This window comes from Cricetulus griseus, chromosome 2 (assembly GCF_003668045.3).
Source record: "Cricetulus griseus strain 17A/GY chromosome 2, alternate assembly CriGri-PICRH-1.0, whole genome shotgun sequence".
Lineage (NCBI taxonomy): Eukaryota > Metazoa > Chordata > Mammalia > Rodentia > Cricetidae > Cricetulus > Cricetulus griseus.
Genome location: NC_048595.1, coordinates 24,288,750 through 24,304,142, shown reverse-complemented (window position 1 = coordinate 24,304,142; position 15,393 = coordinate 24,288,750). Strand labels below are relative to the sequence as shown.

Sequence of the window (15,393 nt, the reverse complement as noted above, 5' to 3'; positions counted from 1 at the left end):
ATCAGCTCAATCTGGCAGCAGCCCCTGCAACAGCCCAGCTCATCAACCGAGCGCAGAGTGTCAATTCAGCCACAGCCTCGGGCCTCACCCAGCAGGCTGTGCTCTTGGGCAACACGTCCTCTCCTGCCTTGACTGCCAGCCAAGCACAGATGTACCTCAGAGCCCAGATGGTGAGTACGCACAGCCTGGGTGTGCTCCCAGACTGCGGGGACACAGTCAGGAAAGGTGGGAGCTGGGAGGTTAGAGGAGGGAGCAGAGAATGCTGGGAACCAGGAGTATGAGGAAGGGGCTGGAAGAAGCCCAAAGGCTGAGTGGGAGGCCATAGGGCTCACGAAAGGTCAGGCCCAAGATGGAGCCAGGGAAAGTCACCCACAGTGCCTCCCTTCCCTCCCCTTCTCAGAACTAACTAGGTAGACAGTGCAGGATGTGTGCCCAATGGTGCCTAGAACTCACAGATGAGGAGACACAGATTCTAGCTGCTCCACAGGGGTGGGCTGGCTCCCATGACAGTCTTCTGGCTTAGGTGGGGCCTCTCAGCTCGCCCCGTTCTAGTTAGGGCCAGGTGAGCTTATTTGTGCAGAACATACCAGGGCTGGCACAGGCATGCCTGGAATCGCGCCTTCGTATTCGCCCCTAAGGGGTCCTTAGGTCTGACAACAGTAGACTGAGAAGCGACTACACAGCCATCATGGGCTCTGATTGACAGGTGCTAGCTCATGCTCCCCATGCCAAAGAGGGAGTTCTCTCCTTCACCCCTGTCATGTGAAGACAGTGCAGTCCCGCCCTGCCTCTTCTGTTATGGCCTGAGCATCTCGCCCAGAGCTCTTGCTTCCTGGTTCTGAGCTTGTCGCTGCAGGCACTTCCCCCTTCCCAGGCAATGCCTCAGACAGCATGTGATGGACTTCCAAGTCTCCAGACAACTGGCAGCCACACTCCACTTTACTCAGTGCCCCACTGGGGTCCTGATGTCCATCTGGTGTCCCCTAAGAGAGGAATAAACACGAGGAAATGAGCCAGGAGACACCACCATTGAGCTGAAGGGAAGGTCCCCTGCCCAGATACCATTATCCACATGCATTCAGAAAGAGCCACACAGAGGCCAAGGTACCAGCCAGGGATGGCTCATCACCTGCACCCCTCCAGATGAGCTGCAGTCACCATAGCTCCGGGCCATCTCCTTCCCCTGCTGCTTCTAGACTCCCCTCCTCAGCCCTACTGAGTTGAAGCGTGACTGGAAAGTGACCACTGTGCATGTCTAATCTGAGAGAAGCCCTGGGGCCAGAGGTAGCTTAGACCTGGAAAAGGGCCTGTAACAGCTGCCCAACTTTCCTACTCACCAGGATGTTGAAGAGACAGTGACTTGAGGGTGTCCTGGGAACATTCAGGGTCCCTCCAAATGAGGCCCTGGTTCTTGCACCTACCCCCTCACTGTCTGGCTTGCTTCATCACACCAAGCCTTTTAAGATGCCCAGCTTCCCTGGGCTTCCTGCCCCCTCTCCTGGCTTCATGTCCTGCTTGCCTGACTGTCTTCACATCTGTTCCCTGGCTAAACTGCTCTACCTTGTGGCTCAGGCCACACTGGGCAGGAAAAAGGTGCCTCACTTCCTGTGATTCCAGGCCCAGCCAGGTAACTTGGTGCAGGTAGCTAGGAGCCTAGGCCGCACTGTTCCTTTGTCCCCTCAGCTCATCTTCACGCCCACGGCCACCGTCGCTACTGTACAGCCTGAGCTCAGCACTGGCTCCCCCGCTCGGCCCCCTACCCCTGCCCAGGTGAGGATCCCGGGCTTGTGGGAGGGAAGGGGGGTGGGCAGCTTTAGAGGGGTAAGAGACTGGCTACAGGCAGCCCTGGGGGTGCTGGCAGTGGTGGGACTGGTCTAGGAAGCAGGAAAAAAAGAAAACAAAACAAAACAAACCTGGACTCACTCTTTAGTTCCCCTCCAGCTGCCCTCAGCACCTCTTGACTCTGCCTTGGCCCCTCTGAATATAGTTAGACAGCAGAGGGCAGTGTGCTGAGGCGTTCCTGAGCCAGCTCTGAGGGGTGAGGATTGGGGGCAGGGGCACACTGAGAGAAGGAACAGGATGGGTCCTGGCCCCCTGCCTTCTGCTGCAGCACGTGGTGGATGCTATTGTGTATGAGAAGCCTGTGGGGAGCTGAGAACACTCCTCTTACTCCATCTCCCCACCCCATCTCCAGAATGGGGACCCAAGCTCAAGAAATGGAGACACTAGGTTATGGGTCCTGCACTGCCTCCATGTGTCCAGCAGAGGGCACCAGGGACTGGGCTGTGTAAATATTGCAGCTGTCTCTGGAATGCCTGGCATTAACCTGGTTGTGAGGACAAGCTGATCCTTTGCTTGCCTGTCATTTTTGTCCTGGCTTTTTCCATACCATGCCTCACCTTAGTGGTATGCAGCCAGTTCTGATAGTATCGGGAGGAGGGAAAGTAACAGGAGGAATGATGCTGGCCTCCGAGCCCGTCCACCCCAGCCAGGCAGAACTCAGTCTGATTACCAGCCATACTGCCTGTGTTCTTTACAAACTCCACCTGCTCCTGGTTCCTCCTTCAGCCCCTAACTAACCCCCACCCCTGTGTGCTTCTCTGTCTGCAGCCTGTTTTTCTGTCTCTGTCTCGCTCTCCATCTCTCCTTTTACACCCCCCTCTCGTGTTTGGCTAGTCCTGGATCCACCCTAACTTCCTCTTGCTTGTATGTTGGTGTTGCTCCTGCCTGCATTCTCTGGACTCTCATGGGCCCCTCTTTTTCAGGTACAGAACCTGACCCTACGAACACAGCAGACACCACCAGCAGCAGCCTCGGGCCCTACCCCCACCCAGCCTGTCCTGCCCAGCTTGGCCCTGAAACCCACAGCCGGCAGTAGCCAGCCTCTACCTGCCCCACCACAGGGCAGAAACACGGCTCAGGGTCCCTCTGCAGGTGCCAAGCCTGGTATAACAGACAGTGTGACGGAGCCACTCAAGAAAGGAGATGGTGGTGGCAGCCTGCCAGGGAACATGGAGGGCCGGCCTGGGCTTGGCCGGACAGTTCCTGCTGTGGCTACTCACCCCCTCGTTGCACCAGGTAAGGCCCCAGGAAGATGAAATCTGGGTTGTGGGCCAGGAAGACCTTCCAAGCCTTCCTCCCCGTGTGCACACTAGGACACCAGCCTCTCGCTGTCATAGCCCAGTCCCGGAGTGTTTGCCACACCCAGCCTCCATTTCACACTTAGTCTGACTTTAAGGAAGGAAGCCACATCCTTTAAGATAAGCCAGACCTTCTTCTCAGGGACACAACCCCAGCTCTGGGAGCCAGTCACAGTCTTAGCCTGACTGGGTAGAGATTGGGAGTTGGACTATTTTGAGATTCCCAAAGTTAGTCAAAGGGATGTGGCTGGCCAGAGCTTGTGAGAGCCACATGAGCAGAGGGGACACAGAAAGCTGACTTTCTCATCCTTAAGCAGACCTCAGCTAACTGATATGTGCTAAGCATGTTGTCTCTTCTGAGTGCCGAGGCCGGGGAGACCAAAGAAGGTAGTACTGTGGCCAGTTCTATGTCTGAGCTCTGAGCACTGTGGGAGTATGGAGGGTCGACCCTGCCTGGAAAAGAGGAGCCGGGAAAGGCTTGGCCAGTTCTATGTTGAGCTCTGAGCACTGTGGGAGTATGGAGGGTGGACCCTACCTGGAAGAGAGGAGCCGGGAAAGGCTTGCCAGGGATCCCCACACTTGAGATTAAATCTAGAAGATTGAAAAACAAATTAGCTGATTGTTTGTGGGGCACACTCTGCAAATGGGAATGAATGGGTGTTCTCAGGCTTCCTTCCCTGTTCATGAATCTCCCAGCACTGACTATTACAGCCAGTCTTTAATGAGAATATCTTCCAAGAGCCTGGAAGCAGACTTTCCAGGCTTAGAAACAAGAGCAAACTGTTCGACCAAAGTAGTAAATATAGCAGGGACCATACTGCTTGGATTAAAGACCATCCCTGTGGTCAACTCCTTGAAAAAGCCACGTCTCTCATCCTCACCCATACTACCTAGAATCCAATAGAATCCATGTGGTCTTTGAATTTTTCCTGAGAATGTATCACTAGACTAAAACCAAAGTGGTCAGATCTGGGGTGTCACTTGATGGTACAACACTTACATAGAATATGGCTTTGATACCCACTGTCACCAAAAAGGAAAAAAAAAATTAGGTCAAAGTATGATTTCTTACATAAGCGAGTGTCCAGTCAAAAGGAAGGAGCTAGATACACCAGCAAATCCGTTCAGGTTTTTAACCCACGGTAGGTGGAGCAGGCACAGATGGTCACTCACAGCCAGGCGGGATGGCTCTGAGGTGCTATCTCTCAGGCAGAGCAGCACGTGAGTCTTTTAATGTAGTGCAGGCTAGCCTGGAACATCCGATCCTCCTGCATTGGCCTCAAGCATACTGGGTTACAGGTAGGTGCCAGCACGCTGGAACCTGAGTCTTGACAGCATGAGTTCCAAGTGGCCCAGCAGGCCAGAAGGAAGCAGGGGCCAATCACAGTGATTTCTCCACCTTTTGGAAACTTCAGAAATCACCCAGGACAATGACAGGTTAACTGCCTTGCACAGTTCCTGGCTGAGCTGAGAAGGGTACCCCCTGCAGAGGCCCAAGGTTCCCAGTCTTCTTACTATCCAACACTGCTTTTTACCCCATCACCCCAGCTGTGTTCTTTGATGGAAAAGGAAACAGATTCTGGAGGGGCCAGGCTAGGGGGAGCCACACCTGTGGGAACTAGGGTGGAAGTAGGGCCCCAAAGCATCTCCTGAAAGGATTAAAAAAAAGAAAGGCAAACTGGGTTCCTTTTGGCGGGCCCTGCCAAGGTATGCCACTAAGCAAACACACCACGTACAACAGAGTTAGTGCAAGAGGTTTATTGGGGGAGGCGGGGAGCAAAAGGCCATGTCGGAGAGGGGACATGAGAGAGGCAGGCAGGCAGACTGACAACAGATCAGGGAAGAGGAACGGGAGACAAGAAAGACAAGAGGGATGAGAGAAGCAAGAGAGAGAGAGCTGTGCCTGGCAGATATTTTTAATGACTGCACGTGTTGCATAGCATCTGGCAGGTGATGGCGTAACTGCCTCCAAGGCAGGAACTAACACCTCCTCTCCTTTTGAATTTCAACTACATTTTTTCATACAATGTATTGATCATCTTTTCCCCTCCCCCGATTCCTCCCCACCCCTCAACCCACCCAACTTCTCTCCCAAAAAAAAAAAAAAAAAAAAAAGCAAAACCAACCCCCCCCCAAAAAAAAACAAGAAACACACATCAAAAATGGAAACCAACCTCTAATCCCAGCACTCAGGAGGCAGAGGCAGGCAGATCTCTGTGAGTTCAAGGCTAGTCTGGTCTACAAAGTGAGTGCCAGGACAAGTTCCAAAGCTACAGAGAAACCCTGTCTCGAAAAACAAAAACAAAAAAGCCCAAACAAAGCAAAATAAGATTTTAAAAAAAATTCCACAAAAATACCATTGACTTTATTTTGTGTTGGCCTAGTACTCTTGTGCCCGGGACCTATCCTAAAGTCAATATGCCCAGTGAGACTACAATTGAGAAAACTGGTGCTTCCTTTGCCATTGGCTACAGCTTCAGGTAGCTTCTTGGCTGGGGGTGGGAGCCCATGTTCACTTCCCCTCCCATCACTAGGACCCTGTCTGGCTTGACCCTGTGCAAGCCTTGTGCATACTACACAGCCCCTGTGTGGTCGGTCAGATGTGTGTCAGCTCTGTTGTGTCTAGGAGACACTGTTTCCTTGGAGTTAGCCATCACCTCTGGCTCTAACAATCTGTCCACCTCCTTTCCCAAAAGGATCCCTGAGCCTTGAGGGGAGGGTCAAAGCCCCACTTCTAAGTTCCACAGCCGGAGCAATCTCAGGACCCAGGACTTTGGGAATCCTATTCCTGCCCAGGCCAAAGGGTAGCTTCTCTCTAAGCTGAAACCAGTCCCAAATTCTAACGGCCGTTCAAAACAAGAAAGATCTTGAGCATCTCCCAAGGCTGCTGGCATCTCAGATTTCCAGGAAGTTGGACATAGGGGACAGATACTCAGGGACAGGCTGCCCTGTGTTGGAGAACATACTAGGTGGTCTGTGCATGCCACCTCTCTCTACCTTTGAGAGAGCCCCTTCTCAGTGCTGTAGATGGGAAAGCAGAGGCCCAGGGGGGATTCCCCCCAGGAACTTCTCACAAACAGCCCTGGAAGTCACTCAGGTGGCCAGTGCAGGGCTGGATCCCACTCCACATCCATCCACTGTCCTCAGCTCCACACCCTCAGTCATCAAGCTCCACTCTCTTACAGTGATCTGGGGCCCCTTGCCTTTCGTCTCCCCAACCCAAAGCTCAAAGAGCCTAGTGGCCAGCTCTCTATTCTTGAGCCCTGGACAGGTAAAGGACTAAAGGACAGGGAATGACAGACTTTGAGGGCCAGAGGTCTGGGTGTGGTCTGAGCCTAACAGTAGGTTGTGATGCAGAGTGGAGACCAGTGGCCCCACAGAACTTTCCGTGGAGCAGCTGTGTGCTGAGGAATACAAAGACCCTCTCCCCAGAGACACAGATCAGTGGGCTTGGCATTGTTCCTGCCTCCCACTGTCTGGCCCATTCTTCCTTTCTCTCCCGCCCACTCCCCGCCATAAGCCTTCCCACCCTAGACTCCCACCTCCAGAAAGGAGGGCAGCTGGGGGAGGCTTAGGAGCCACTGGGCCTCTCTGGGCCTGTGGAACAAAAAGACTGAAATAATTCTTTTAACCTGATGGGGGTGGGGGCAGAGCAGAGCGGCACCTGTCAGACTTCACAGTTCCTCAGGCAGAGGTGACTGCTGGCCTTCTGCCCAGCCAACCCACTGTGCTTCAGTGAGGAAGGGGCAAATGAGGGAGAGCCAAGCAAGCATGCTTGTGCTTGTGAGAGAGCCCTGTACACTGGAGAGGGAGGGAGCTGCCAGCATTTTTTATAGCTGGCTGGCTGCCCCAGGAGGAAGGTAGGCAGCAGAGACTGGGGGGGGGGGCAGGGTAGCAAAGAGGAATGTGTCTTCCCTGGGGGTGTTTCCTCCAGAGAGACAAGCCCTCCTGCCCCAGCTGGGACTGCTCCCACTGACAGCTGTTTGGGGGCAAAGCCCCTCCCCCATGGCAAGCTCCCTGCTGTTCCTGCTCCTGTCACCTTGGCAACCAGCTTCTTTAGGCTGTGCAAATAGAAAAGGTCCCTTATGCCCTGAAAGAGGGTGGATGGGGGAGGGGAGGCAGGGCAGGAGAGCAGAGCCTACGATGTTGGGCCTTGGAAGGGAAGGCAAAGGGTCTGGCCTTGCCCTTCTCGGGGCTGGGAGGACTGGAGCATGGAGGGCAGAAGAGGACGGGCAAAAGAGTCCCGTGGGCCCTGCCTCTGGGGCAGCCAATACCCAAAGGAGCCTGGCCGATGCTCCAACTAGGAGGCTTGGTCCTTTGAGTCACCATTCTAAATGATAAACACCAGGCTCTGGTTAACACTCAGGGCCAAAGGTGAGGATAAAGTTGCTGACCAAGAGGGGTGCTCTGATATAAAAGGGAGTTGTCGGGCCCTGAAGATCCTGGGCCCCTTTCACTCAGTTGTAGCTCCAGATGCCAGGCCTTTGTTCAGTCTCCTCAACCCGCCTCAGATCTTGGCTCAGAGAGGGAATCTTCTGATGGGCAGGCCTGCCACAGAGCTGTTTTGTTTCACCACAGAGGGGGTTTGTGTCATGGCGCGGAGATTTGGAGATTTCCATCTGTGATAGGCCAGGCATAGTGATGCTCTCTGGTTCAAGGATTCTTGGGTACTGTATTTCTCTCCCAAAGAAGCTACCAGATTAGTGGGTCACACTATCACTGAAAGAATGCCCCAAAGAGCTAAGCTGTGTGCAGCTGCAGATCCAAAAGACAGTGACTTTGATGTTAAAAATCATAGACCTGGTCTTGAAAGTTATTTCAACTTATTTAGTCCACCATAGGACCAAATTTAGATTGTGAAAACTCTTCTTAGGCTTGGGGAAACCCAGAACGCATCAGTGGGATTGCACTTTGCTTAACATCCTTCACTGCATGGGTGGGCGTGAATGTGTGCACACTCAAGAGCCTGCATGTTTGTGTACATATGGGTGTTTGTGTGCCCAAAAGGGAGAAAACCGATTGCAGCACACATCTCCTTTAACCCCAGTGATGAGTATCTCATTTCACAAATGAAGAAGACATGACTCCCAAAGAATAATTGACATTTTTCTCTGTCTCCTCAACTGTTCAGTTCAGCTCAAAAGTATTCATTTAATCCCCCCCCCTTTTTTTTGGTGCCCACCTCTATGCCGAACCATGGGAGTTACTGAGGTGAACCAGAGCTGAAATTCTTTGAGAGGTTGTGGAACTTTGAGGTATGTTTTGAAAATGAAATTTTTCAGGCATGGAACAGGAGAGCTGCCTCAGCCAGCACTGGAGGACACCCCAGTCCTGAGTGACCCACACAAAGACAGCTCACCATAGACATCTATTGCCCCCCCCCACTACCCAGCTTGACAGCCTCATTTTCTGGACTGGCTTTCTGTTTTGCTCAAAGCCAGCTGATGGGATGGTGGTCTGCCCACAGCCTTTGCTTACAAATTGCTGTCCCCTTCTCTTCAGATATCTTCACTTTGTCTTTACTTTCCTACCTTGCCATGTAGAATTCCCATTCCATAGTAGGGCCTACTATTCCATAATAGGGCCTACTACGTGACATGTTGATGACAGCTGATGGGCTAACTCTGACCATGGAACCTTTGAGACCCTACCATACTACCCACATACCAACTGCCATGCTTACAATGGATTTCTTATACCGACTGGATGCTACAGCCAAGCAAATAGACTCTTGTCTCTTCTCCCACCCCCACCCCTCTGAGACTGATTTGACTTGTCTGTCATGTACTTTTGCCACCAGCCTCTCTACAGCATGCCCTTTTCATTGTCCCTCCAGGGTTTCTTTCAAAGTTCTCAACAGCCCGTGGTAAGCACTCATGGGCTTTCTGTGCTCACATATGCTTGCTGACATGTTATTTGCTCAGCCTTGGCATCTTGGGCATCCTTTATATGCAAGAACCATGCCTTATCTGTCAGCTTCCTTCTGCATGGGGGATGTCACTGGAAACTCCTCTCCATTCTTGCTTGTAAAATGAGAACACTGTTCAGAGGCTCAATGTGAGGAATAAATGAAATTCAAATTATAAAAAGCAGGTAGAATATTTAAAGCAATATAGAGACAACAGAGAGTATTTAAGAACAGCCATTCCCAGTATCTACTATGTGCCAGGCACTGAGCAAAAAAAAAAAAAAAAGATTTTTTTCATGTGATTTAAATATAATACTGTATTTAATACTAATACCTACCCTATATGATATGTATCAATGTTGGCAAAATAGGAAGTCAAGATTCAGAGAGGTTAAGCAATTTATCTACAGTTGCATAGCTTATTTAGGTAGCAGAGCCAAATTTCCATCCCAAATCTGACTCTAAAATTCATGACGGGAGCTACCTTGCAGTGTATCTTCTCCCAAGGGTAGGTGAGTCAAAAATACCAGGTTTTCTTCTAATGCTCCAGCTATTTAGCAAGGAGACTTGTACACAAGGCATTTGGTAGTCTCACCATATAACGCCAAAGAGATCTGAGGACATGGAGCCCACCAGAAGTGTGTCTTGGTGGCAATCATTTTTCTACCGTGTGACCTCTTTTTTTTTGTTTTGTTTTGGTTTGGTTTGTTTTGGGGGGGGGTTTGTTTGTTTATTTTTTTCGAGACAGGGTTTCTCTGTGGCTTTGGAGCCTGTCCTGGAACTTGCTCTTGTAGACCAGGCTGGTCTCGAACTCACAGAAATCCGCCTGCCTCTGCCTCCCGAGTGCTGGGATTAAAGGCGTGCACCTCCACCGCCCGGCTCTGATGACCTCTTATGGGGGATGTCTCCTCATTATCCTTCCTTCACAAACTGCTGTGACCCAAGCCTGGAGGGAACGGAACACATCGCTGGACATTCATGTCCCTGTCTACTCATGTGGAGAGGAGCTGCCTGCTCTACAGTCAGCTTCGGTCTCAGTTGTCCCCTGAAAGCTGGGTCACACAGGCCTCTCAGGAGATGAGCAGTCACCCGAAGTGCTGCCACAGTTAGACCCATGCTGAGGGTGCCTCCTCTTCTGGGCCTTTTCCCACCAACACCCTGGGCTTCCACTGTGCAGAGCTGCTCCCAGGTCCCTGTTGTACCCGGCTAGGCCTCCCCAGTACTGATCCTCTTTGCCTTCATCTTCCGAAGGCTGAATTGTGCTAAACCCATCTTCTGAGAAGGAGCCTGTGTCCTTCATATTTTCAACTTCTCTCCTGTTACATTTGCCAGACTGCAGAGAGCCTCTGACTACCACCTGATCTGGTTTCAGAGAGTGCCATTCCACAGTAGGTAGGGACACTGGGCTTACCGGCACACCTTAAGCAATATAACATCAGTTTCCAGTGATGCGTTGCCTCCAGGCTTGCATCAGCAGCGGTTTGAAAGGGGAGGGGAAGGAAGGGAAATTGCTTGTAAGAGGCACCCAGGTATAAAAACAGGCTTGCTACCTAAGGGGCACTTTTTGGTGAGCCCCATGAGGCATAGTGTTTTGTGGACTGCCTGGCAACCATCTCATGAGACTACCAAGTGTTCTTTACCGGATTTCCATTTTAGGAACCATGTGTTTGGTCTGCAGTAGATGCTCAGGAAATGCTTTTTCAGTGAATGGATGTTGGAAGTTTATGTTAACGTTCTCAATCTTGAAATGCAGTGGTTAAGAAAAAGATCCATCATTTCTCTCCCATGATCCTACCTTGATCATGTGATTCCACTATCTTAAGTTCTGGACACCTAGAAAAGCAAGGGCAGATGCCAGCCTACAGGCTGGAGTGGGGCACTTCAAGGGTAGCAAGCAGTCCCCTCCATACGTGGAGCTTTGAGACAACAGAAGCGTGTTGTTGACAAAGCTTGGCAGTAGATACAACCAGGGGTGAGGTGACATGCGGTGACTCCTCACAGGCTCTCTTCTGCCCAGGAGACCTTGCTCTTCTTGTCACTACCAACAAACTGGTTTAGAAGCAGTGGATTGGCCTGGTCAGATTCCAAGGAGGCAATGCAAGGTCAGGGGAGAAGTCAGGAAGCTGGATATTCCCAGGGGTCTCTCCTTTGACCTAGAACCTAGAACCTACCTAGGCTTGTGATTTGGTCTTGTGTGTCCCTCTCCCACCACCTGCATCACCGCACCCCTATGCCATAAGAGAAAGGCCTAACGAGACTTTCCAAAGCTGTGGCTGATGTCTTAATGGAACCAATCGGTTGGGTTTCTCAGAAGCAATGGACTTCCCAGCAGGTGCATAGGAAGAAATTGTACAGGTTCAGAGATTTCTGAGCATTTACATTTCACAAATGAGCCCCATCCTGGCTGTAAGGAGTAGGGCATTGTTTCTTTTGGTACCATGGTTTCAGGGATAAAAAGCCTCCCTTCAGTACCCCCAGACTGAATTGAGCTAGCCTTGAAGAGGGCAGGATTCTGTTGGACTATGCAGAAGGTAAAAGAAACTCATCTTTTAAACTAAATTAAAGCATGTCTTTTCAGTTAGTAGTAAGATCTGTATTCAATTCAAAAAGCATTCCGTCTGGCTGGAAAGATGAGGCATATGTCCATAAAGGTGTTCCCCAAAATTTCATTTCACAGAAGATTCATGTGGTTGAAAATTGCACCTTGGCTGACTCTTAGAAGGAAACACGCTGTCGTGCAGCTGACATCACTTTGCTGAGCATCCTTATTTGGAGATGCTAAAGTTGGGCGAGGTGATTCATGCTTAGAATCGATGAAATGCATATCTAAGCAAAGCCATGTTACCTCACAATGGATCTTACACAAGAAGCATCTAAAAAACACCGATAACTATGGATTCTGACAACTGGAGAAAATGGGAGCCGAGTCTGATCCAAAACTCTAAAACCAGAGGTCACTGAAGCAAAAGGAGCACATTCCAGCAAATGGAGGCATTGCAGCTGGGGCCCCAAAGGCACACAGACAGCAGCGTGCCATTTATGGCACAAGTAGGTCATTTAGGGTTACTGAAGGTTAGGCCAAGAAGCTAATGAGCAAGGATAGAACAGGTGCAGGGTTCCCAGGGAGAGCACACTGGCCTGAAAGATTGCACCTGTCACTCAGTTTTGTGGGAGAAACAGACCCCCAAAATAGAGTCCTACCTTGTTATCATTCACTCAGTAAGCATTGCTGATTGAACATCTGCTCCCTTCACGTAACCTTAGAAGAAATAAGTGGGTCATATCAATTCTGCCCACCAAGGAGATTAATGATTTACTAAGAGAACTATGACATAGGCATTGTCTAACCCAATTTTAAAGATGATGGCACACAGATGTCACACAGCTCGTAAGTGGCAGAGCTGTCACTCAAATCCAGGTACTTGGTTGCTCGATCTCCCACTGACTGTTCAGCAGACCGCACTGAGTACACTGCAGAATAGAGTGACCACAGTGGCAATCCAGAGCTAGGAAGAAGCCCAGTGACGGTACAGCTCGGAGGAAGATGACTAAAGTTCATTCTGTGGCCAGACTAAAAGGTACCAATGCTACACAGGAAACAGCAAAGGATGCTTGGTTGGATAAATAATTACAAATGAAAGATTGGTTTAGGCTACAAAGAGATATTGAATGCCAGGGCTTTGGACAACAGGACAAAGAAAAGCCCTTGATGCTTTTTAGTCAGGGGTTGTATCTGTGCACTGGAGAGATTCATTAGAACTCTGTCCATAAGATGGATTGCAGCAGGAAGAAACTGGGATCAGGAAGACTAAGTAGAAAGTTACTGCAATATACTGAACAAAAGGATTTTTGACCCAGGATAATGCTGCAGTTAAACCATGGTCTTTGCTTCTTATTAACCCCCAAAGATTAATGATGCACACTTCCCCAAAATACTTTTCCTACTTTGATCTGTGAGCTCACTTACCCTTCTGAGCTCTCATCCAAGCTTGGGCAGATATGGCATCATTTGTTCTGTAATGATTGTAGTCTCAAATGAGTGCCACAGTTGATAGGAGAAAGGGTAGGATAGGACAGGACAGGGGCCAGGAGACCAGCAGTTCCCTTTCAAATCTCTATAACACATTGTTGCTTGTCAAGAGAGAAGGTTCTCTTTGGCTCACATCTCTGTAGGTTTTAGTCCTTGGCCTTAGTGCTTCAGGCTTAGTGCTTCTCTCGTGGCTGGAACTAACTGTGTTCTTTATGTCTCCTAACCATGCTCTTTATGTCTTTTAGCATTAGAGCCTTTGTTTTTCTCTTCATTCTTGTTTTTTTTTTCATGTGAATATTCATGTGTTTGTGTATGTGTGTTCAAGCCAGAGGTTGGTATCAAGTGTTTTTCTCAGTCACTCTTGACCTTATGTTCTGAGACAGATCTTCCATTTGAACCCTAAGTGAGCCAGTTTGACTAACTCTCTAGCCAGCTTTCTCCTGGAATCCCCTATATCCATCTCCCAAGTGCTGGGATTATAGGTGAGCTGACACACCCACCCTAGCCCTGGCATTTATTTGGGCATAAGGGAGCCAAACTCTGGTTCTTATACATGCACAGCAAACAATTCCTCCACTGAGCCATCTTCCCAGCCACAATAAGTCCTGAATTTTCAAACCATTTTCCTAATGGTTTCCATGAAGATGTAGAGCTGGGAGACCCATGTGATCTCCTAGACCAGGCCTCTGTTGCAATGAAACACACTGACAGGAAGAAGCCCCTGTCTTGGCTCTCACAGCAACAGGTGGCAGATCATCGTCCACTGATGCTCTCAGACCCCCAGACCTGGCCCATCTCCAGCCCTCTTCCCTCAGACAGCAGCCCCTGGAGTGACTCTGGCCAGCCTCTTATCCACACGCCATTCTAGCCATTGGAGCCTAGTGGCCCCTCAGCACCTCCTTACCAAGAGTTATCTTAATGCCTGAGGAGCAGGGTTTTTGTTTGTTTGTCTTTTTTGATTGTTAAACTCTGGGCTATCCAATGAGAGATTAGGGGCAAGACTTAGACCGGAGTCACAGACGGCTCATAATCCCCAAACGCCTGCCGGCAGTGTCTGTGCCTGTTCCTCTATCGCCTCAAGCCCCTTCAACCCAGTTCATCCCCCTCAAATCCACGTTGATCTCGACATTTCTTGGTTCATCACTCTTTGTTATCCACAAGAACCTGCCATTCCAGCCTTAGTCACTCTATCTTTGACCACAGTTCAGCCTCCGGCCCCAGGTCCATTCTGCTTTTGCTTCCGGACAGCTCTTGTTTCTGCTCTTTCTTTTCTGTTCCTGTTGGCAACCTGCTTGGAATTCCATATGGGGCTGTGATGGCAGGTAGAAACTCGCATGGGAAGGGGCGAAATGAAAGGAAGAGCACACCTCCCTGACTCCATTTGAAACCTTTGTGGTTTCAGAGTCTCGGGGTTCTTTGTGAATGATAGCTTGAACCCGAAATCTGTCTATCCTTCTGTGGTTGTATAAATATGGCTGTGAGTGTCCAGCTGTGGCCCTCCATGTCTGCCTGGCATGTCTACTCACTCAGCTCTCTGACTTCTGAGCTGATCTGGATGCTTGCCAAGCAGAGACTTTGCACTCTGAACTGGGTTTCCTGGGTCATTACTATATATAAGGCAGATGCTAAAACACAGAAACTACAAAAAAAAAAAAAAAAAAAGTAGGAAACCCTGGGTGAGGTGGATGGCTCAGTCAGTAAAATGCCTGATGTGAGACCTGATTTTGGATTCCCAGCATCCATTAAAAAAAAGGTGCTGGGGTTTGGACCATAACCCATCCCTGAGGGAATGGAAACGGGCACATCCTGGTAGTTCACAGACCACCAGCCTAGGCAAATTGATGAGCTCCAGTTTTAGTGAGAGACCATCTTAAAAAAAAAACAAAACAAAAACAAACCAAAAAAGGTAGAAAATGATCTAGGAAGACATCTGGCATGAACTCTGCCTCACCACATGTGCACACCCACACCCACATGTACCCACATGTGCACATACTCACACCAACACATACCAGATCCTTACCTCAGAGAGCCAGCTGGTCAAAATGGAGGAAGAAAACAGATAGCTACGGGAACTCCAGGTCAGGACAATACACTGATTTATTTACAACATATACTATTAGGCACTGGGATGGGTTCTGGGTAAAGGCACCAGGGTAGTTGCTAAGGTTAAGTTCCTTTTCTGGAAAGAAGATCAAAAGCAAGAAGGGAAAGGTTTCCAGGCTTCTAGAGTCTGGCATTGGCCAGGCCAGTCTCCATATTAAAGACAATAGGGAAGAAAACAGGAGCTCTTGGGCCTGGGGAACTGTATTTGT

The 15,393-nt window shown here is 49.9% G+C and overlaps 1 protein-coding gene across 7 annotated transcripts in view; it reads left to right on the top strand.

The window, feature by feature from the left end:
• The window catches only part of Phc2 (polyhomeotic homolog 2), a 101,403-nt gene that overhangs the window by 53,349 nt on the left and 32,661 nt on the right, over positions 1-15,393 (top strand). For 6 of the 7 annotated variants that reach the window (XM_027399351.2, XM_027399350.2, XM_035439605.1 and 3 more), the window contains 3 exons: positions 6-170; positions 1,684-1,770; positions 2,766-3,078. In XM_027399351.2, coding sequence (XP_027255152.1) covers positions 6-170; positions 1,684-1,770; positions 2,766-3,078 — 565 coding nt within the window. The remainder of the gene's footprint in view (positions 1-5; positions 171-1,683; positions 1,771-2,765; positions 3,079-15,393) is intronic. The other variant, XM_027399352.2, reaches the window with a different exon arrangement.